Here is a 24,206-nt window from a genome sequence, read left to right as displayed (position 1 = left end):
CACAAACTGAAGGAACAAACTACAGTATTGCACTTTTCTAGTGGTAACGCTAGAGTAGAAAGAATGTGTAAAGCGATAAAATAAAAAAATAATAAAATCATTCCCATTAGAAGAAAAACTTGCGTCATTCTATAATTTTTGTCAATGTTTATTTACATATTATAAAAATGTTTGCTTTATTTAAGTGAGGTTGCCTTTTCCAGACACGAATTCCAGACCATGCATACACACAGAAAGAGGTGCAAACATACTGCACTGCAAGTGCTTCCTAATTTACTCCAACAGGTATGCAAACACACAATGTGCATTAAAATAAAATAAAGCTGTAAAATAAAAAAAATCTTTCTTTATTAATTTATTAATTTAATTGGGTCGTTTCTGGTCGCCCTGAAAATATGCAGCAGGCCGGATTCACAGATCGATTCTATTAGAAAAGGAAAAATGACCTTACCCTGACAGAAGCAATAACAGAAAATACATTTTGTTTTCCCACATACTACTTAAAACTACCATTTCCAATGTGTCTTTTCTTGAAAAGTCAGTAACAGGTTCAGTATTATGTGAGTTATAGTACAGGACTTTGAAAAGTGCTCGCAAATGAAAACTATTGGTATTCTTAGGTACAGAATTCAAGCCACTATTTCAACATCATAAAAATTCAAACAACAGAACATACTGTAACAATTTCAAATACAGTCTTTGCATAACATAGAAAAGTTTTCAACAGGAGCTCAAAAATCGAACATAATCATTTCCAACTTAACAGAACTTGTGGAAATACAACACCTGTAACAACTGACAAATATCCAGACATTGTGGCCATCCTGCTGAACAGTGCTGGACTGGCTCCTCACACGCGGTCCTCAGGACCCCGGATACGGCGGGCCAGCTGGACGTCCTTGGAGAACAGGGTGACCCGCTTGGCATGCAATGAGCACAAGTAGGAGTCCTGGAACAGCCGCACTAGGAACGCCTCTGCAGCCTAAGAGAGGGCAGAGGTGTAGATCAGAGACACCGGGCGCATTTCCCAACAGACAGACAAAATGACCACAACAATTTGGTAAACCTGGATTTTGCAAAGGCTCACGTATTGCATTCATATTATATAAATACAAGGAGCAGATGATGTGAGCATAAAAAATGTGTCAAGTAGTCAGTACATCAAACATGGTATATTTCCACTCATCAATCTGCTTTCCAACTGCTTCTTCCAATTTAGAGTCACAGGGGAGCCAGATCTCAGCATGCGAAAGACCCAAGGCAGTGCACACCCTGGACGGAATGCCAGTCTATCCCACTGGAATATGTCACGGTTCACAATTATTCAAGATCCTTAAATAATTTTAAACTGTTAAACGAAATAATTTCCCTATAACAAAGCTCAAGATTAATTTATGTCTCAAGGCTAACAATTCAGGAACATTTAACCACATTTGATATGTGGAAAAACAATCACAGTAAGATCAGTAATTTACAGAAGACACTAGGTCTGCTGCAACAGTCCGATAGGTGGCAGTAGAGGGCTCAGATTCCTGGGTGATTACATTGCGTTGTACAGATAACCAGGTACAGCTTCAGGTATATTGTACCATGCATTGGCAGACAAAGACAGGCAATAGATGTGATGGGATCTGGCCATTTCTGGAACAATTTAAATGTGAATCTTTATATGTATACTCATATCTGATGTAGATGTAAATATAAATTCAAGTACACAAGTATGTCAATGGTGTAGAGTGACAGTAAAGTACCACTAAACTCAAAGACAGTAGACCACAAGGTAAACCCACAGTCTCACCTCTTGAAGCGCGGTGATAGCGATGCCCTGCCATCTGTAATCCATCAGAAACATCTGCTTACACACCTCGCGTACCTGGAACCACACAACATCTTTAGCGGCAGATCAATCAAGGCTTAAATGGTCCTATTTAATGTCCCTGCAAATGTCTGAAGCTGCTGGTGATTAAAACCCCCCCACAAAACCTTCTAGAATTGAGTGGAGAGACACAAGTAAGCGACTTGAGTTAAACTCCTACTAATTCTACTTTGTTTTTTAGCTTCACTGCTCCTCACCTCACTCACTGCTTCCGGGTAGTGGGACTGTGGTAGCAAAACACAATGATACCAGACAAGCATGCAGAGTTATTGTCAGCATCAGTGCTCTTCTGTTACCAAGAAAACATACAATAAAGAAGTCCATTGTATACAGTGCACTGCCTTACTGTATTTCCACTATTTGTGTAGCATGAGTGTGTACAAGACATTACCAATCTGGCGAAGGAGCGTTTGCGTAGAAGCAGATTAGTGGATTCCTGGTACCGGCGAATCTCCATCAAAGCGCGGGACCCTGGACGGTATGTACGCTTTTTCACTGGCTTCTCCCCTTGTACAAAACAAATAAGTTAATGCACTGTTCACACAAAGATATGAGGCAACAGACTAACCAAAAATATAGACACATACAGTCTGCACTCGCATATCAGTCACACACTTTTCTTCATAAATTTAGAGATTTATATATATCGCATATATCTGTTTATTCCAATATTTCAAAAGTAAGTAACTGCTGTTCAGATAAACACAATTTTGGTTGGGTATATACTCCTACAAAGCATAAGGTTAGCAGATTTACCTGCCTCAAAAGAAAATATGAAGAGAATGTCAAACTATACTGTATAATGCACAACCTACAGTATGTGGCCAGGCTTGGCAATGACTAGTGTACTTCAGTGGTTAACTGACATATGCTCACAATTATTTTCCCATGGCATATTGTATGACTGGATCACAAAAAAGACAAATTTAAGGACCTTTACAGGAGCAGCACTTTGCATTCAGTTGTGTGTGTACTGATTTTTTTATTGCAAGAGCTGACTTTACAAAAATTAAATGATTAAAGTGACAGATGACCATGCCATGCATGACCATGACCATGCAGTATCCACGCACTGCCTAAGAACGGGAAGTAAAATTATCAAGGATCAAAACCACCCTGGAAATGCACTTTTTATAAGAGCCTGGTCCTCTAGGTTCAAAGAAAGCTTCTACAGCACAGACATAAGACTCCTAAACTCCACCTCTTAAATTCTCCACCCACTTACACCCCTCTGTTTTGCATTGAACTCAAAACACAACCACAACTTTGAATTTGTGAATCAGAAAGCAGAGTGAATTTACAGCCACTGCTGAACTTTGCACATAGCTTTGCTATCTAAATGTTTGTTAAATAATAGCTGCTACCCTGTTATTGTCTCCAAGAATTGAGATGTAATTTGTTATGTCATTTTCTGTCAATGTTATGTAATATTTTATGTCATTTGTCATGTTTGAGGAAAACACGGAAGTAAGCATTTCATTGTACTCAGGAACACGTGACAATAACCCTGAACTAAAATTTGAAGGGAGGCCAATACAATAACTGAGACACAGAGGGACAGACAGGCAGATGAAGACACACAGAAACACAGTGGTGGAGCTTCGCACTGACCTGCACTGTCAGATTTCTGGGGTGGTGGCGGAGGGGGAGGAACTTGGTGCTGAGGGACCTCAGCCTTCCTCTTACGAGCAGAACCTGGTTTTTCCTGATTTTGTATTTTGCTCTGCTGAGTCTGTGTAGACAAGAACAATCAATCTACACACAGATGTACTGGACTGGACACAGGCAAAGCTAAATACAGTATTTATCCCTTGTGAGTGTGTATCCACTGTGTGTACAGTATGTATCCATTGTGAGTGTATATCCAATGTGAGTGTACAGTTTATCCATTTTGTGTGTGTATCCAGAGTGTGTGTATCAAGTGTGAGTGTACAGTTAATCCAGTGTGTGTGTGTCCAGAGTGTGTGCTTCTAGTGTGTGTGTATCCAGTGTCTATCCAGAGTGTGTGTAGTTTATCCAGTGTGTGTGTATCCTGTGTGGTGCCCAGTTGAAGTGCAAAGGACATTACTGCTCTGGTGGAAGGGCCCCTGCGTAGCTGCTTGTTAGTAGGTTCCTGGACCGGGCTGACCTCCATCATAGCACTGGTCCCTGGAAGAAACATACTTTGTCCATTAGCATCTCTCTGTTGGGAATCCCTGGTGGGAAGATACAAGGATCCTGTGCAGACGCAGGCACGGGTAATAGATGAGGCAGGCGAACAATCCAAAACGAGAGGCAAGGTCGTGGTCAAAAGGCGTAAGGCAAATAGTAATCCAGGGAGAACTCCGGTAGCAGACAGTCCGAGGCGAGAGGTGAGGTGCAAAGTCGAAAAGGCAGAAGGGGAGTCCAATAACCAGAATAAATAAGGTACAGGAAAAAACGCCAGGTAGAGCTCTCAAGGAGTAGACTCAATACCGAGCAGCGGGAAGCAAGTGAAGATGGTATAAATTGCACTGCGCACCGCACGGTGGAGTGTGTGCAGGTGGTTTAACTTGTGCGGCGGCGTTTGTTAATAATCACCCGCTGCTGGTGATGATTAGCTCGCTTAAGAGTTGGTCTTGACTGCCTGGTGGTCGTGACAGTACCCCCCCCTTCACGGGCGGTTCCCGACGCCCGAGAAGGCCGATCGGGATAGTCCCTGTGGAAGTCTCTGATTAGCATAGGGTCCAAAATATCCTTCTCCGGAACCCAAGATCTTTCTTCAGGGCCATAACCCTCCCAGTCAACCAGATACTGAAGGGTACCGCGGTTCCGTCTAGAGTCGAGGATCTTGTGGACTGTATATGCCTGGTGCCCCAGAATGCGACGCGGGGGTGGCGGGCGATGTTGGGGAGCCGCAAGAGGTGAGTGGTAGAAGGGTTTCAGGAGGGAGACGTGGAAAGACGGGTAGATTTTGAGGGTGGGGGGAAGTGCAAGACGGAAGGTAACTGGGGTGATCCGGGAGAGTGTCCTGAAGGGGCCGATATACCTAGGCCGGAGCTTCTTGGAAGGCAGGTGTAGAGGTAGGTTCCTTGTTGATAGCCAAACAAACTGTCCTCTGCGAAAACGGTGGGCTAGTCTGCGGTGTCGGTTTGCGAATTTGGCCTGGCGCTGAGTTGACTTGGTGAGAGCTGTCCTCACCATTCTCCAGGTCCTCCGCAGCTTGGAAATATAATGACGCACCGACAGCACAGCCGTGTCTGGAGGGGTGACAGGAATGAGAGTGGGTTGATAACCTAGAGAACAGAGTAAGGGAGAGAGACCTGTGGAGGAGGAGGTAAGAGAATTATGGGCATATTCTGCCCAGGGAAGTAGCGATGACCAGTCATCCTGCGAGTTGGAGGTGAAGGCTCTCAAAAAGGTAAGGAGGCTTTGGTTGGTCCGTTCCACCTGACCATTGGCCTCAGGATGATAACCCAAAGTCAGAGATACATGGGTCTCTAAAGCTTGGCAGAACGCCTTCCAAAAGGCCGAGACAAATTGAGGTCCCCTGTCTGAGACCACATCGTCGGGCAACCCATGTATCCTAAAGACCTGTTGCACAAACAGTGACGCCATTTCCTGGGCTGTGGGCAATGCTGGGAGGGGGACGAAATGGGCTGCCTTGGAAAAACGATCAGAGATCACCAAGATTACCGTATGACCTTGACTGCTAGGAAGGTCCGTAATGAAGTCCACAGCTATGTGGGACCAAGGGCGGTGTGGGATCGGAAGAGGGTGAAGTAAACCGGTCTTCTTGGCACGCGGAGTCTTGATCCTGGCACAGACCGGGCAAGCTCGGACGTACATTGCAGCATCTGATCGCATGGAAGGCCACCAGAAATCTCTGGTGAGTAGGTCCAGAGTGCGTGTGCACCCGGGATGGCCTGCAAACCGGGAGTCATGCCCCCATTGCAGGACAGCAGAACGCAAGTTGTCCGGTACAAAAAGCTTATCCGGCGGGCAGCACAAAGGAACTATAGCTCCGTTGAGGGCACGTCTGATCTGATCCTCAATAGAGCAGTGGATCGCCCCGAGGATTCTGTTAGTACGCTGGGCAAACGTCCCGAGATCGAATTCTTCCGCGACGGGGGTACCTTTAAAGCGGAGACGACGGCACCGAAAATTTTTGGCGCGCCCTCTCTTTAAAGCCCTGGCCAAATACGAAGACAGTACGTACAGTTATAATTCAAACGGAATTAAAAACTACACATCCCAGTTACCATGGTGGTGCTTGTGATCATTGCGTTTAACCAATGAAACAGGGCGAAAAATCAGTCACATGACTTTGGGGCAGAGTTTCGAAAGCTTAACCTATCAGCAACAAAGCGAAATTTACACGATAGGCTACCTCAAACTGTCAGTTACACGACTGTGTATGTCGCTTAAGCCACTCCTATTTGGCATTTTAGTTATGGAGGCGAGAAGACGCACCCCCCCCCCCCCCTCTGGGTGTCTGATTTGCCGCCATGTTTAACCGTCCGTGTCCGAATCGCAGTAGCTACGCGTATGAAATAAAGTTCATCCCAGCTACAAAACATATATATTTTTGTGGTAAGAGGGCGCAAAACATCAGTATTTACTGTTATTAATTACTGTACGATTTATAGTTGAAATCTGAGCCTAGATATAAAGTTAAAATCTCGACAAAGCAATGTAGGAAATACAGAGAAAAGAAATCCTTTCTGACATCTAAAATCAGTTTCGATCAAGGTCTCTAAAACGAACAAGAAAAAGAGGATTTTCGGAGGGCAATTACGCTGTGTTTATATAGGATAAGTGATCTATGAGCAATCTAATTTCTTGTTCGTTTAAAACAGTGAAATGTCAGCTGCAAAAGATCGCACCAGAAACAGCACTCTCTCTGCCTGTCATAGACGTTCAGGAAAGGCTGAATGAAGTCATGTTAAGAACAATAATTCGGTGATCAATAATAACAGTTGTAGGACAAGAAACAAAAGATAATGAAAACTTCTTTAGGCTAAAACTCAAGTTCATTCTACAAATTAAGGCAAATGAAAATTCAGGATGTTAAAGTGCTAGAGGTGTAAAAAATACAAAAATGCACATGAGTAAAAAGTTTTAGAAATGGAGCAGGTGTTGCTTTGAAAAAAGCAAACAGAAAAAAAGCCATGACTAAAGTGCAGAAGAGGGATGCAGGAACACTTGCTTAGATATACAAAAAAAATCACAAAAAGGTGTATGTTACAAAAGAACATGCAAACATGTTCATCATGTACATCAATTTCCCTTCACGATCAATAAAGTCTTATCTATAAACATGAAACAGAGTGAGGAATCAGAAAATTAGCATGCATAAAAAACAGCAATTCTGTCAATAAGCCCTAAATGAATTAATAGCAACCATGGTTTCATGGAGGGCTTCTCAGATAGTTGGGCATTCAGGTAGATTGCCAGGTGAAAGGATTTGTAAACATACTTTGTTAAAGCAAGTCAGTTTTTTCTGCAACACATAAAATACATTTTTCCAAGAAAGTTTAGCCTTTGTCACTAATGAAACCACTAAATAAAGACATAAATATAGAAATCTTAAGATTTTGTTATTCAATGTTGGTAGCAGGATGAACTGTGCTAAGTGTATATTTTGTCGCAGCTTTGCTGCAAGATGTTAACAGTGAAAAAAGGTATTTAGAAATGAGTTATTTCAAGAAGAAAATGTTCAGAATAATTGCAAATCTAGCAGGATAGAGAAAGCACAGAAAACAGGCAGTTAGATTGATCAGATTAGTATGAAAAGTTATTTAGCAAAGCGAATGAGAAGAGTGACAAACTAGTATGCTTTAGATCTTTTTATCTGGACCAGGGAAAACTGATCATGTTTCTCTATAACAATAATAAAAAACTTTATTTGATATATCAACATTAAAGGTGGCATCTCAAAGCAATACAGTAGATGTAAAAACAGATAAAAGGACCACAGATTACAAAGTAAATACATATAAGAAAGACAAGCAGTTAGAGGTGCTACCAAAATTAGAAAATGAAGCAGATACAGACACTAAGTCTTCTGAAAAGAAAGGTTCTGAGGTTAGATTTAAATGCACTCAGGGTACGTGACTGATATCACTGGGAATACAAATTGAGAGCTCTGGGGTGCAGCTAGAGAAAACCCTGTCACCCACAGAATGTAGATGTTCTTGAGGACAGCTAGAAGACCAGAGTCAGACGGACAAAGGTGGGGAGTAGACAGATAATAAGCCATATACTGTAGGTACTGAATGAGGATGAGGATTTTGAAGTTGACTCGAAACCTGATAGGTAACCAATGCAAGGACTTGAAAACAGGTGTAATGCATCCCTGATAGGATTCTCGCTGTCATATTCTGAACATATTGAAGATTGCTCAGTGTGGATTTAATTTCCCCAGTGAACAGGATGTGCATTTATTAATTCTAGAAAAAAAAGCCTTTCTTGATTTCTCTAGTTCTTAGTTTCACTAGTTCCCTTTAAAATAAACTATTATGCCACAATGCAGAGTATTATATGGACAGTATTTACACATGATATTGTGATTTAAAGAAATGAACACAAGCAGCTTTTCGAGATTTAAGTGTTGGCTGAGTTATTGCAGGATAAAAAACTAGAGATGTTGGTAAGAAGATAATTTTGGGATAGCTGAGGAATACACTGATAACAAGAACACTTCCTAATGGGGTTAGGCATACTTTTGATGAAGATGATGAAGTTAACAGACTGTATGTTTACATAGATACTGAAATGAGGATTGTATTTTAGATTTTGAGTAGTTGCTAGCATTGAACTGTGTGTTGGATGCACATGAATTGAAGGAATGGGCAAACATCGCTGATGCGGATCCACAGAGCCAGCATATTAAGATGTTTATAATTAGAGGCAATTTGTTTAAATAACTAGGTATGGATACTGATGTGCAAGAGAGGTGGAAAGGCTGTTTACTTAAGCCAGCACTATAAAATATTTTATTCTCAGTGAGATGCTGCCATTTCATAGTGGGTTTCTAACACTGAGTATAGTTCAATCCACACAGTGCCTTTACTTCCATCCATTTCTAATCTCTTTATCCAGTACAGAGGATTAGGAGCCTATCCCAGTAAGCAACGGACACAAGGCAGAATACACCCTGGACATAGCGCCAGTCCATCACAGGACAGACAGACACAAACACACACACACCAGGGCCAGTTTTCCCATAAACCAATTAACTTACCAGTATGTTTTGGAGTGCGAGAGGGAGTCATATCACACATATGGAGAAAAACCATGTAACCCAGAGAGAACATGCAAACCCCACACACACAGGATGGCAGGAATTGAATCTAGGACCCCAGTGCTCCAAGATAGCAATGCTAACCACTTTGCCACCATTATAAATGGATGGATATCTTAGTTATCTTTCTAGTTCACAGGTTTGCATGCATAATTTAATTTTGAAAGGCGCTGAGACATCAGGTACTACTGTTGTATTTATGAAAAAGAAACAAAACAAAAAGCATACTAACAACTGTGCCATCCTACTCTTTAGTTAATACAATTTATTATTTATAAACAGTTAACATTGTTAGCAAAATATTTTGAATTATATTTAATTAGTCAGATTTAATGTATATTTGAACAATGAAAATATATTTTTACAAGATGCGGGGGAAAGTGCAACAACTTATTACAGTGCTAAATTTAATATTGATTGCTAATAGTTTATGCTAACACCTAACTTTCTTAATTAGGTGTAATTAAAACAGTGAACTAAGTGATAACATACCATTCAGAAATACAATCGAGAATAGTTTTGTGGTGTTTGTATGGATGAAACGTTTCTAAAATGTATAACGTAACAAATTTAAAGACGATTAAATTCTGTAATCTTTCCACTTGTAATGTCATTAGACAGAACAAGAAGTTTCTGCTTTGTCTAAGGATGGTATCAAAAAGTAGTCTAGGTGGTGAGAAAGCTGTGCTTAATGATAATTAAGTGACTTAAAAGTAAAAAGAGATGCTTCATATTGCTTGATTAATTTTAAAAACTAAGTTATAAATGCAGACGCGATCGCTGCCATAAGCGCTCCAGGCAGTAGAACGTTCGTTCTGTGCTGCTGAGCTCCGCGCCTCCTCCCTCTCTCGGTGCCGCGCCCCTCTCTGACGGAGCGCAGTGGGCGGTACGCTATTTTCAGAGCCTCTGATTGGGAAAAAAAGACCTGCTGATGAGTTTCACACAACAGGAAGAGAAAAGAATGGGATTTTTTCTCTTTGAAACGTGTGTTGTCTTTATGAAATTCGTGTATTTTAAACGTTTAATTAAGAAGTAAAAACCTTACAGCGTACACAGAGATTCTGAGCTGATCACGAGGAAGAAAAATCACCCATTTTTCGGTACAAAAAGCTTATCCGGCGGGCAGCACAAAGGAACTATAGCTCCGTTGAGGGCACGTCTGATCTGATCCTCAATAGAGCAGTGGATCGCCCCGAGGATTCTGTTAGATGAAATGATTGGTTCCGGTGTGTAGTCCAGATCCGGGGGATCATGGAGCCGAGAGAGAGCATCAGCCCTCCCATTCTTAGAGCCAGGCGTATAGGTGATAACAAAATTAAAGCGAGAAAAGAAAAGAGACCAACGGGCCTAACGGGAATTGAGGCGTTTGGCCGACTGAATGTAGGCCAGGTTCTTATGGTCCGTGATAATGACAAAGGGGTGATGAGCCCCCTCCAACCAGTGTCTCAATTCCTCCAGGGCCAGCTTGATAGCTAGGAGTTCACGATTACCGACATCATAATTAACCTCGGCGGGGGAGAGCTTCCTTGAAAAGAAGGTGCAGGGATGTGGAATGTGCTTATCCCCGTGGCGCTGGGAGAGGACTGCCCCAACCCCATAGGCTGAGGCGTCAACCTCCACAATGAATGGCTGAGAGGGATCCGGGTGTCGTAGAAGTGGTGCCGAACTGAAGAGTTGTTTTAAGCGTAAAAAAGCCTGGTTAGTCTCCAGGTTCCATTTACCCAAGCCTGGTCGATTGCGGGTTAGTGCTGTGATAGGCGCCACGACGGAGCTAAAGTTCTGGATGAAACGTCTATAGAAGTTGGCAAAACCTAGAAAACGTTGAATTTGCTTTAAGTTACGAGGAGCTGGCCAGTCATTGATGGCCGCCACCTTAGCAGAGTCCATCTCTACACCAAGGGGGGAAATGATGTAACCCAGAAAGTTAATTTTTGAGGCGTGAAAAACACACTTCTCAAGCTTGGCATAGAGTTTGTTGTTAATGAGTCTAGTCAGGACCTCCTGGACGTGGTGGACATGATCCCTAGGGTTGGCAGAAAAGATGAGGATATCATCCAGGTAAACCAAAACAAAATTCCCAATAATGTCCCTAAAGATGTCATTCATGAATGACTGGAAGACAAGACCACCGGGGCATTAACAAGACCAAAAGGCATCACCTGATATTCATAATGTCCATGGGTGGTCATAAAAGCCATCTTCCACTCATCCCCTTCACGTATCCTGATTAGGTTGTAAGCCCCCCGTAGATCTAACTTCGAGAAGATGGAGGCTCCCCGTACGGACTCCAAAGCGGCTGGAATTAAAGGCAGGGGGTAACGATGTTTGACCGTAATGGAGTTCAGTCCTCTGTAATCAATACACGGCCGCAAGGAGCCGTCCTTCTTCCCAATAAAGAAAAAACCCGCACAGGCTGGAAAAGAGGAGGAACGAATGAATCCTGACTCCAGAGCCTCCTTAATATAATTTTGTAAAGCCTGATTCTCTGTAGATCCGTCCTTTGGGTGGAAGGGTTCCAGGGAGCAACTCTATAGCACAGTCACAGGTACGGTGAGGTGGAAGCGAAAGAGCCTTCTGCTTATCAAAGGCTTGTTTCAGATGCCTGTATTGGGGCGGGATGGGAGAGTGCTCCTCCATAGAGGTTACTGCAGCAGCAACCTTAACCGGCTGACGACAACAGTTGACATGACAGGAGTGGCTCCAGGCAATGAGCTCATTCTTGTCCCAGGAGATGTGGGGATCGTGCTTCTTGAGCCAGGGAAGACCCAGGATTACTGGGTAGGCAGGCGAGTCCAGGAGAAGGAGTGAAATTTCCTCAACATGAGTAGCACCAACTGTTAGAGAGAGAGGGACGGTCTGCCAGGTAATCCGTCCAGGTGCAATCGGGGATCCATCCAGAGCTTGAATACAGATCGGGGGTGAGACCGGAGCCAGGGGAATATCCCACTTCTTAGCAAAAGTGGCGTCCATAAAGTTCCCCGCTGCCCCCGAGTCAACAAAAACCAAAAGGGGAAGGTGTAAGTCAGTCCAAGAAATTTCAGCTGGGAATAAAGGGCCAGACGAGGTTTGAGAAAAAACGGTACTACTGACTCTAACAGCAGGCTGCGGAAGGGTTCGAGAGGGATACGGGGGTCTCAAGGGACAAGCAGAGAGAAGGTGATCAGGTGCAGAGCAATAGAGACACAGTCCCTCCCGACGGCGCCTTTCCTTTTCCTCCGAGGAAAGGGGTGCATGATGCAGAGTGGGCACCATGTGGGTAGTACCTTCAGGACGGCCAGGACTGCTTCCAGCATGACTCTCTGCTCTCCGCAGCCGAATGTGGGTGTCCAGTTCAACCACCTGAGCGATTGCTGATTCGAGAGAGCGGTTGTGAAGTGGTGAGAGCACCAGGTGGTCCTTTAGATCTTCAGAGAGACCCTTAGAAAAAAGGCAAATCAGGGCTTCAGGGTTCCAGTCAGATTCCGTGGCGAGGGCTTGGAATTCAGCCACATAATCATTCAGAGATCCATCACCCTGACGAAGCGAGGCGAGCCGGAGATGAGTCAGGTCCGGGTTGACCGGAGAAAAATGTGCCTGGAGCCGGTCAGCAAAAAGCTGGAAATCAGCAAACTGAAAATCTCCCCTAGCAAGCAACACAGCTGCCCAGTCCAGAGCCTTGCCAGTGAGCAAGGAAAGGGCAAAACCGATCTGCTCCCGGGGAGAAAAAAAATGCTCAGGATGCAACTGGAAGGCCAAGGAGCATTGTGCAATAAAACCCCTACAGCCCGTGGCGTTGCCGTCATATCTTTCTGGGAGAACAAACGGCGAGGTTACGGGAGTGGTGGGCAGGGTCACAGGGATCGGAGCAGTGGTCTGTGCTGGAGGCGAAGGGACAGGGGAGGGCGGAAGGCTAGCAACGTGGTTGGAGAGAATGTGGAGCGAAGACTGAAGCTGGGTGAGAGCTTGGGAATGGCGATTGAAAAGTGAGCGAAAGGCTTGTGCGTCCGCGGGATCCATCTTTGGCTCGGTATTCTGTTAGGAATCCCTGGTGGGAAGATACAAGGATCCTAAACAGACGCAGGCACGGGTAATAGATGAGGCAGGCGAACAATACATAACGAGAGGCAAGGTCGTGGTCAAAAGGCGTAAGGTAAATAGTAATCCAGGGAGAACTCCGGTAGCAGACAGTCCGAGGCGAGAGGGGAGGTGCAAAGTCGAAAAGGCAGAAGGGGAGTCCAATAACCAGAATAAACGAGGTACAGGAAAAAACGCCAGGTAAAGCTCTCAAGGAGTAGACTCAATACCGAGCAGCGGGAAGCAAGTGAAGATGGTATAAATAGCACTGCGCACCGCACGGTGGAGTGTGTGCAGGTGGTTTAACTCGTGCGGCGGCGTTTGTTAATAATCACCCGCTGCTGGTGATGATTAGCTCGCTTAAGAGTCGGTCTTGACTGCCTGGTGGTCGTGACACTCTCCCTCTATAACACAGACCATTTAATGCACTGACCACAAAGAGAGACAAGGCAACAGACTAACCATAGACACAAATGTGTAAATACAGTTTGTGCTCACATATCCACCAATGTGTTTCCTATTAAGCTTGCAGACGCTCACTTGCAAAAGGATGTGACAGATAACCAATACAAATGATACCACTGGAGTGATCAAATGGAATATTACAAATTCAGTGATAGGAGTCAGAAGAGAACCGACATCTACACGTGCTGGCTTAAAACAGGAACTGCTAAAATCATAAAGTAAATCATGACCTGGTCTTTCTGATCGCTGGGGTGGTAAAGGAGGGGGGAGATCTTGGCGCTTAGGGGCCACGGCCTTCCTCTTGCGTGCAGAAGCTCTTGGATTCACCATTTTGCTGTGCTGAGCCTGAGTAGACATGGAAAGCAAATCCCAAGACAGATCTACTAGACCAGATACAAGGAAACCTAGCCATTTTTGCCTGAACAGGAAACATAAGATGAATTAACAAGCCCTGCCCTGCAATTATATCTGTAAACTAACATCACTTGTCCCCCCCTTTCACATGCCTGCCTCCAAACCTACCAAAACCAACATGAGAACAAGCCAGTATATCATTCAATACTGTTCTGTCAGTGGTTTTCAACCTGCAGACTCTCACCCATTTTAGAAGGTGTGAGAAGTAGCAGAAAATAGATTATATGAATGCAATTTACCAAGAGTGATAAAAAAGATTAATATTAAGGTAGAAAAGCATTTAGGTCTAACTTGGCTTAAAGTCTGAAATGCAGTACAAACTAAAACACATGACAAAATGGAATGCCTGCCAACAATGATACTACTTTACACATGCATAGCCTTAAAAACTTTAATGCTACCTAAACCATTTTCACTCTATATCTGACTTACTTTTTCTTGGAAAAATTTTAGAATGTATTGTTGCATTTCATTAAACAGGAAACTCAATGGAACCCGTCTGATTTCAGACAATTACACAACACACAAACTACCCTTGTTAAATGTTAAAGTTACTGTATTCTTATGATTGCGGAATACACAGGAGGTTATTTGCAATGATGCAGACGTAGGGTTTCCCAAAAAATGAATTTATATTTATTTTTAATGCATTTTCTAGAATACTTAGTGGTATACTTTGTGTACTGTTATAAATCGCAGGCCGCACTGTGTTCGAAGTAATTTTGCGCGGTTAGTGATTTTTTTCAAGTGGCAATGCTAGAGTAGAAAGAATGTGTAAAGTGATATAAAGTGCTTCCACAACTTAAAAAATGAAATAATTCACATTAGAAGAAAAACTTTAATTTGTAAGATTAATTAATGCATCTTAATTGGCTCAAGAAGTTTGCAAATCCAGCGAGTTCCTACAAAGGTAAGATTTTTGTAAAATGCAAAACTATATCCGAATGAAAACAACTTATTTCGATGTTAGAAAAGCCTTTCGTATTTGCACACAAACTGAAGGAACAAACTACAGTATTGCACCTGTCTTTTCGGTGCAAAAGCCAGAGGGAGTCAATAATTTCATATCTTGTTTGTATGTACATCTTAATATAATGTAAACTGTATTAAAAGCAACCACCACATTAGAAAAAAAGTGACTATGATGTCCAAATCAAGATGGTAATGTGTCGTTATTATGGTTCATTTGATGAAGCTACTCATTCCTACATTTAAAAAATATTGAAATATTAATTTCTAGCTACTGCGAGCCAGCAAACTCAGAAAGTAAAATTAATGATATAATTAGCAATGATAAAACTTAACAAAAGCTTATTTCGAAAAACTGGCAGCAGTGTCGGAGCTGTAGTGACAGAACTATCTAGACGAAAATTAAACTTCAATATTGGACTTATTTTGAGTATTCCTACCTTAATTTCTTTCAATAAAATTGCTGATCACGCGTGCTTCCCTACTTGCCACTAATACACTAATAACATTCAATTAACTTCTCTGCATCCCCGCATTCAGTACCACCCTTTGGCCAATAGAGTCAGGGATAAACTATGAGTGACAGGATTATGACTGTGTTACGGCGTCTCTGGAGATCTGGAGCCCCTGTATTTGAACAGGAAAAATGTCCTTTCCCTGACAGAAGCAATAACAGAAAAGACATGTGTTGTTGTTGTTTCTTTTTTCTAGTGGCAACGCTAGAGTAGAAAGAATGTGTAAAGCGATAAAATAAAAATAAAAAAATAAAATCATTCACATTAGAAGAAAAACTTGCGTCATTCTATACTTTTTGTCAATGTTTATTTACATATTATAAAAATATTTGCTTTATTTAAGTGAGGTTGCCTTTTCCAGACACACGGAAAGACATGCAAACATACTGCACTGCACGTGCTTCCTAATTTACTCCAACAGGTATGCAAACACACACTGTGCATTAAAATAAAATAAAGCTGTAAAATAAAAAAACCCTTTCTTTATTAATTAATTTATTAATTTAATTGGGTCGTTTCTGGTCGCCCTGAAAATATGCAGCAGGCCGGATTCACAGCCCGATCCTATTAGAACAGGAAAAATGACCTTACCCTGAGAGCAGCAATAACAGAAAATACATTTTGTTGTTATTATTTGTCACTCCATGTAAATCAGCTGTTCGCTCACTTTTTATTACTTACAGAACATATGGATGGAATCATGACAAACAACTTTAAGATTATCTTTTACATTTTCAAGCTACAGGGTAATAAGTCATTCCTTGTTATTATTTTATGGCGTCATGAGCACAGCGTTTTCTTAGACTACTCTAAAATGCAAAGAAAGTATTTGCAGAATTTCCAATATTGCATCAATCACAGTACGTCTCGTAAATATGCCAGCAATGCATTAACATCAAGATTAATTAATGCATCTTAATTGGCTCATGCATTTTGCAAATCCAGCGATTTCCTAAAAAAGTACGATTTTTTAATGCAGAATTATATCCGAATGAAAACAACTTATTTCGATGTCGTCATTAGAAAAGCCTTTCGTATTTGCACACAAACCGAAGGTCAAAACTACAGTATTGCACCTGTCTTTTCAGTGCAAAAGTCAGAGGGAGTCAATAATTTCATATCTGATTTGTATGTACGTCTTATTATACTGTAAACTGTATTAAAAGCAACCACCACGTTAGAAAAAACTGACTATGATGTCCAGGATGGAAATGTGTCGTACATATGGTTCATTTGATGAACTCTTACGTTTAAATAATATCGAAATATTAATTTCTAGCTACTGCAAGCCAGCAAACTCAGACAGTAAAAATAATTATTTAATTAACAATGATAAAACTTAACAAAAGTTTATTTAGAAAAACTGGCAGCAGCGGACGCTGCGGTTGTAACAGAACTATCTAAACTAAAATTAAACTTTAATATTGGACTTATTTTGAGTATTCCTACCTTAATTTCTTCAAATAAAATTGCTAATCACGCGTGCTTCCCTACTTGCCACTAATACCGTAACTCAAATAACATTCAATCAACTTCTCTGCCCCCCCACCTCCAGTACCGCCTTTTGGCAAATAGAGTCAGGGATAAATTATGAGTGACAGGATTACGACTGTGTGTTACAGCGTCTCTGGAGATCTGGAGCCCCTGTATTTGAAACCGCAGTTAAAATTAGCTTGAAGTTTGAAAATGATTTTGGCACGCCAGTGTCTCCAGCAAAACTGTCCTTTTTACAGGAGCTCAAATGATTTCAGAAGAAGTAGCTGCAAGTGAAGTGAACTAGGTTTAGTACAGACAGCAAGGGGCGGTTCTCATACTGATGAGAACTACTGACTAGTTATTTCTTTTAATTGTTCTGAATAAAACCCCCATACAGAGAATTATTAGAGTAGCAAAACCATGAGTTCATCTGCTGCCACTGGACACAGATTAATTGATAGTAATAAATAAAACCATAAAACAACATAAATACACAGATTGAATGGATTCAATTGATCTTTGAGTGATGAACACTAATTTGTGACGGGGAATAAAACCGTTCATACTCTGGCTAGAAAGAGACAGACTGCTACTATTACGGCACAATTGTCTGTAGACCTAAGGATTGTATGGATGGGGAATAGATGGACTGAGAAGAGTTTAGCAGGAAAGAACATCCTGGGCAGAGAAGTGTTTAAGAATGTTCACTAGGAATGACAACACCCAAGATCAAAGCCTAATGAACTATTATGGAGCTGATATTTGGCTTAACCTCCTTGGCTGAGGGTCAACCTCCCTCAAGGGTACCAGCTGCAGAGGTGGAGTTGGGGTGGAGGTGGGATGCAAAAGTCACACGCGAGGGAGAGAGATGTCAAGTTGGTATTTATAGCGTTTGGTGGAGGAAGGACGAAGGGAGTGATTGCTAATTACTGTCGGCTTGGAACGATTGAATGTGGTTGTTGTCATCCCTCCCGAACTTTTGTTATATAAACTCCATAACGAGAAGGAACAGTGTCAGGGTTTGGGAGAGTAGAATCAGTCTCAGGGTGTGGAAGTGTAGAACCAAAATAGGCAGGACCTGGCACACCAACACACCCAGTTTGTCAGGCAATTTGTAGGGACATTTATTATTTATTTCAAAACCAAAAAAAGCAAAACAAATTGAAAGAATAGAAAAAGCACAGTCTTTGAATAGAAAGGCAAAATCCATCCACTCATCTTGTTCAGGGTCGCAGGGGAGCTAAAAATACTGTCAACAGCACACCAGTCCATTGCAGGGCACACACAGACACAAACACTCACACACACTCACACTAGGCCAATTTTTCCAGAAACCAATTAACAAACTAGTGTGTTTTTGGACTGTGAGAGGAAAGCGCCGACTGGAAATCCATGCAAACACAGGGAGAACATATAAACTCCATACCAACAGCAGAGATAGCACAGGTAACTGAACCCAGGGACTCACTGTGCGATGATACCACTGCACCCCCGTGCCTTAGGAAGGCTATAGTGACTCTCAAACACTGTGTATAAAAGGTAAAGCAAAAATCTGTTACATTTCCTTCACCCTTTTGGCATGTTGATACAAGCAATTATTGAGGACAATATTTTTTGAGGGGAGAATAATAAAAAAGCTGGGGTTTTTCAATATTTAAAAACAATGAGTTCAAGCAGGGATGTTTACCCCTTGAAGCTGACATTAGAGACAGGTAATCCCAGTGGATCAAAGTACATTTTCTGGAGAATTTTTGTGGTTAATAATAAACCACAGGTGTAAGAAAGTTATAATAGAAATTCAGGAGGAAGGGTAGACCTAATCTCACACTCGTCAGCTCACCAGCATATATAAGTCTCGCAACTGGGACTCTCTCATAGCCCTCACACCACCCCTGCAACAATGCCCTGGGTCAGTTCTCACAATACTGGGGGGTATGGGCTGTTAACTCTCTCAAACAGGTGAACTACGCCAAACATACACTGCATTTTTCATACTGAATAAACTACTGAATAAAGGAAAACACACAAAAAACATAAAAACACTGGATAAAGAACAGAAGGAGGAGACAAAGAAGAGATAGAGAAGAAGGAGAGAAAAAAAGAAGAAACATCATCATCTGTCTCTTGCTCTATCATGTCTACTGTATATTTCTGCCTTTTTTTGTGGCATGGTAGAGGACCTTGCTCTGATCAGTCTTGGAGACCAGAATCTAGCAAATTAAGTCGAGCATTGTCTTTGAGAGCTTGCTGTCATATTATTTTTTGAAAATACTGATTTCATTTATTGTAGAATCTTCTAGATAAAGAGGATTCTATCCTAATTTGATGATGCATTTTTACAATAGGGAGAGAGATTCCATTCTCTCAGGAAGAGATCTATTGCTGAGTTGTATTCTTTTATTGAAAGTGCTGGGTATTTCACTTCGCCTCTTCCGCAACCCTGTATTGGATAAAAGAGTATTTCTCTTGTTGGCCTGTAAAGGTACTGCAGAGTGTTTCAGGTTACAGGCTTACGTGTGCGTTTTCTGAGTCTGTTAGGATGCAGGCCTCTGGAAGGTGTACAGTAGTTTTGTGTGTTATGTAACATTTAATGTTATATGTTGTGCAATTTTTTGTGTTGTGTGCTTGTGTTATAATGTTGTTCTTGTTACTAAATACCTGTCCAAATGTAGACTCTGATATTGGGAAAACATCTATTACTTTGTTCACATTGCTAATGTCTTTATTTACTTTAAGTTAAATGTGTCAGTATCAAAATATAGCAGATATAGAGTACAAAATAAAGATAGCTTGCTTTTGCAAGAAAAATGCTTTATTGCTAGTAAATTACACATAGATGTTATTGTGCATCTCTTGTCACACAGCAGGTGTCAGAAATGTTATCCATTCACCACAGCCCACTGATACTTAATAACTGGCGATGATCTAGAAGAAGAGAAACACACGTCACCAAGGTGGCCTGAAGGTACCAAAAGTTAACTAAGTTTTGACAGCATTCTGGAAAATGCAGCATGGATGGTACATTTTTCAATTTGTACATACTGTTATAGTTAATGATATTTTTTATTTTATTTTGTTTTACTGTATATCTGCATAAATATACAGTTTTATATAGAAAGAAAAGCACTTTTAATCTGCTAAATTGTATAAAAGAAAATGGAAGCCAACATTGTTCTGGGCTACACAGATCATGCAAAGAGTTATTAGAGCTCAAGCCTGCAATAGACTCATTAAACATATGAACAACAGAGCACATTCAGTTGTAGGACATATGATAATATGTACTTTGTGAAGCAGTATTATTCCAAATTGTATGTTTAATATTCCAAATTCCACTTCTTTAGTGGCAAATTTCTTTAAAACACCCCCTGCCTGCAAATGCAAACCCATCAACATTTGTCATCAAAAACAAAGTTTTGGACTTACACTGTTGATCCAGCTTGTGTATGCTGAGACACGTGTGAAGACTGTAGGCTTCCTGTAAATATTACAGCCTAATGAAGACACAAAGCTGGTCACTCCATGAACTTGGTATCTTCCACTGACAAAACAGTTCAGGGGTCCTCCAGAATCCCCCTGCAGGACAGAGCAGATTACAGAGCAAGGGGAAACATTAATCATCAAAGCTCTGGCATTTGAATAGTACACAAAGACAGTCCTTGCAAACAAGTCAGAGTGTCAAAACTTACACCTAAAGAAATGTTTTTTTCTGGGATAGCCATCTTCATGATTAATGCAAACAATCGAGTACTTAATGCAGCTGTGAAACAAAATACAAGCTTAAGATCAAACAAAAAAAAAGCCACAGCTACAGTAAAACAATAATGACAGAACTGATATCTGGAGTGGATTTACTTACGTTACAACCTGATCTGATTCCATCTCCACCAGCACAGATCATGGAGCTCTTAACAGTTGATCCCCACCAGGAGCTGCTGGAGCAGGTGGTGTAGTCTACACTGGGGAGGCTGGCCTGCTGGAGGTTGGCTGCCAGCTGTCCATTGGCTGTTAACAACATTTCTGATGTTACTATGAATTTATAGCAATTTATAATCCCCAGTGCGTACAACACAATTCTATTGTGAACTCTGAAGTCTCCAGGTGATGATTCACTGATATTTCCCACCTAGAATATAAAGCAGTGTGTATGTTTCTCCGGCACACCTGTGTTTTAAAAATATTTAATACCTTGTCATGGGCCACATCAGTACTAACTGGAGACACTCAGAAAGATGTAAGAATCACTATTACACTAAGGGTTGAGAGAGTCCTGTCTGGCTAATTCCCACCTTAGATTTTTGGCACACAGTAATGTTTTATCTGTGCTCAGAGTACTAATTTATTTCTGGCAAAAGGAAAGATGCCTGAGTTTAGAGGAAAGTATCATTACTAGTGAGGGAGAGTCTCCTTTAAAACATTTAATGCATCTTTTTAAAAATATTTGAATGCAACTTTTAACAATGTAATTGCATGTATATGCTAAGTAAAGTGCTTTTTTGCAACAAAGCACGCAGTATTTTATTATCTTCAATCAGTTTATTTATCTTCAGTTTGAATACTCATTTCATCTGAATACATTACAGAACTAATAAGGATACACTGATTTGTACTCCTGTTTAGATTCAAATGGGTTTTGTCACTCAGAAGACATTTTCCTCTTACAAACTTACTGCTAGTAAGTCCCCATCCAGTGATGTAGCACAAACTGTTTGAAGGAAGGATGTAGCCACTGCTGGGCAGTGTCGCCAGAGCAACATAGGAGTTCAGAACAGCACCCTGAATCAGCTTCACCATGGCAATGTCATATCTGCACATTACACAGGGAGCAGAGGAAGAGACCAGTTCAGTCAAATATATTTCAAAGGAAATAGGCCCAGAGTGAAAAACACAGACAGGCTCTGAACACACAGGTGAATATAAGCAATGGTTCACTTTCAAGGCTAGTTCGATAACTTTGTGCACAAACTCTAGAGGACAATATCATTGATTTAAATATAAACTTTTAGGTTCTGGGGAAAGGAATTGACATAAGCTAAAACAGGGCAGGAAATGTTGTGAAGAGGAAGTGAACAGGAAAAGATGCCCCTTGCCCTCCCTGATATCTCAAATCTCCTGTCTATCTCCATAACAGGTTATGCTGAGAAAAGCATCATAATCCTCTGATAGCTTTTATAAGTCATCTTCCACTACAACTTTTAAAAACATGCTTATTTAAACCTATTGATTAATCTACTGACCAATTCAGAAATAACAGAATCTCCCAAAACATTTATTAAAACAAATGCAACACAAACCCAATTGCAGCATTGTTAGACCAGCTGGGGTGAACCACAGCCTTTTCCACAGGAATGAGTTGCTCCTTCCCTTCAATCCCATTAATATTGTGTTCTCCCAGAAAAGCAACCATAGATGTTCCACTGTTAAAGGAAACAGAATTTTTAATGACGTCTTCTTCCCTGATCAGGTAGGTGTAATATCAAATATGAAGAAACAGGAGAGGGAAAAACTTTTGACCTTCTATGATGCAACACTGAATTCTGTCCCTTTTCCCTGTCCTAATTAACTAGAGATAGTCGCATACCTTTGGATGCAGTGGGCAGCTGTCAGAACCCACCGGCTGTGAATCAAAGTGCCGCCACAGGTGTGGTACAAACAGCTACCGGAGAAAATCCGCAACGAGACCTGAACCCAGCACCAACAATAAAAAGAACACTGTGTGAGGACAGTAAACAGAAAATATGGACATGATGCATTCAAGATTCCTTGCTGTGCGAGCACTTCATCCAGACCAAACCACTTTATATAAAACCTCCTCACTTTACTGTTTCTACATGAGTTTCATTAAAAAACCTTCACAAGATATCTAAATGCATATTGGAAATATTAAAGTGCCGACGTTGACTTTGTATAATGCTTTAATACTTTTGTTATACAATATAACACTTGATATTCATGTCTATAGGTCAACCAAAAATTACATAATACTAAGATGAAAGAGCTGTAAAAATTTTATTTTTCAAAAATAAACTTAAAAATCAAATTCTTAAAATGATTTTTCAGTAGTTTTTAAAGATAAGCCTAGATTACCTATTACAAGCAGCATTATACTACAACTGCTACACGTGTATGGTTCTTATTTTTTGAGGCCTTTTCCTTATATGACAAATCAGTTATTTACTCCAAGTTATGCTGCAGTGAAGTCAGCACTATCCTGCAGTCCAACGTCATGAGTCTTCCTCAGATCGTCAATACTTTTCAATTCTACAAGAAATCTGCTCTCTTACCTGCCAAGGCCAAGAGTAGGGAGTGACAGTCACCCCTCCTACAACACGCTGGGTTGTATTTCGCGGTGCTTTCTCTAGATACTGCACCTCATCTGCATGTCCTGAAATCATGGAAAGAAAACTCACTCTTCAATCATAAACCCATTTTTGTTACTACGTATGCCCTAGACATCTTGATTGGAAGAAAAGAAACAATGTTACTCTGGAATCTGACACTTCCATTGTGAAAGGATCCGTTCCAGGACTGTTCAACTCCGTCTCTGCCAGGCTGTTCCATGGATGTTCACAGTGTCTCATGTCACTTTATGTTTGTGTTCCGGCTAATAACTAAATTCTGTGACTCATTTTGAAATAGCAACTTGTTTTTATTGTTTTCACAGACTTCATGTTCACATGCATTTCAATGCAGAAAAGACAAAATGATTTTAATTACACAGAGTTCTGTTTATGACCTTGTCATATTTGGTAGTGCTTTACAAAATAATAAAAATAACAGTCATATAAAATGCAACTTACCAGGCAGAATGAGGAGCGCGGCTAAAACAACATAGGGCAGCATCTTGCGAGTTGTCCTTCTGCTCTTGGTTAGCACTCAGTGAGTTTTTATACCCAGTTGCTGTGTGAAACAGAAACATTCCACATTCCTTTGCAGGAAATGTCTCATGACAAAATGCGTGACAACAGACATCAAACCTGCTACTCCACATCTTTCATGTGTTTTTACTTCCTAATTCTGTTCTGTTGAATAACATTCAAAAACCAGAAAATCCAAAGATAGCAGTTGAGTGCTTATCATTTATCATATTTAATACTATAAATTTAGATAAGTTTACAGATTGTTCTCATTGTGTTGGTTAAGTTATTTACTTAAATATATAAATGCTCCAAGG

General features: G+C 41.0%; 2 protein-coding genes across 4 annotated transcripts in view; both read right to left on the bottom strand.

Annotated features, from left to right (window-relative positions):
• LOC148676326 (chymotrypsin-like elastase family member 1) overlaps positions 1-23,981 on the bottom strand; it is a 99,053-nt gene extending 75,072 nt beyond the window's left edge. The window contains exons 1-8 of one of the 2 annotated variants that reach the window (XM_088606365.1): positions 23,833-23,981; positions 23,317-23,417; positions 22,614-22,714; positions 22,327-22,449; positions 21,703-21,839; positions 20,892-21,037; positions 20,459-20,608; positions 19,827-19,957 (exon numbers count right to left, since the gene is read on the bottom strand). In XM_088606365.1, the coding sequence (XP_088462491.1) occupies positions 19,940-19,957; positions 20,459-20,608; positions 20,892-21,037; positions 21,703-21,839; positions 22,327-22,449; positions 22,614-22,714; positions 23,317-23,417; positions 23,833-23,875 (819 nt within the window). In that variant the 5' untranslated portion in view covers positions 23,876-23,981 and the 3' untranslated portion in view covers positions 19,827-19,939. Of the gene's footprint in view, positions 1-19,826; positions 19,958-20,458; positions 20,609-20,891; positions 21,038-21,702; positions 21,840-22,326; positions 22,450-22,613; positions 22,715-23,316; positions 23,418-23,832 lie in introns of those variants that run through there. The other variant, XM_088606374.1, reaches the window with a different exon arrangement.
• On the bottom strand, positions 180-17,224 carry LOC148676327 (histone H3-like centromeric protein A). Of its 2 annotated transcripts, none has more exons than XM_088606324.1 (7): positions 17,006-17,224; positions 13,889-14,003; positions 3,945-4,024; positions 3,488-3,608; positions 2,268-2,383; positions 1,799-1,873; positions 180-982 (listed from the first exon to the last, which is right to left on the bottom strand). In XM_088606324.1, exons 2-7 carry the CDS (start codon positions 13,986-13,988, stop codon positions 851-853), a joined length of 624 nt encoding a protein of 207 aa, XP_088462450.1. In that variant the 5' UTR covers positions 13,989-14,003; positions 17,006-17,224; the 3' UTR covers positions 180-850. The 2 variants fall into 2 exon arrangements, with proteins under 2 accessions (XP_088462450.1, XP_088462451.1); XM_088606325.1 differs by lacking the exon at positions 17,006-17,224 and adding an exon at positions 15,482-15,743.
• Positions 23,982-24,206: the final 225 nt, after the last annotated feature.

Source organism: Lepisosteus platostomus, chromosome 2 (genome assembly GCF_059453375.1).
Source record: "Lepisosteus platostomus isolate fLepPlt1 chromosome 2, fLepPlt1.hap1, whole genome shotgun sequence".
NCBI classification, from domain to species: Eukaryota; Metazoa; Chordata; class Actinopteri; order Semionotiformes; family Lepisosteidae; genus Lepisosteus; species Lepisosteus platostomus.
This window is presented reverse-complemented; position numbering and strand designations above follow the sequence as displayed.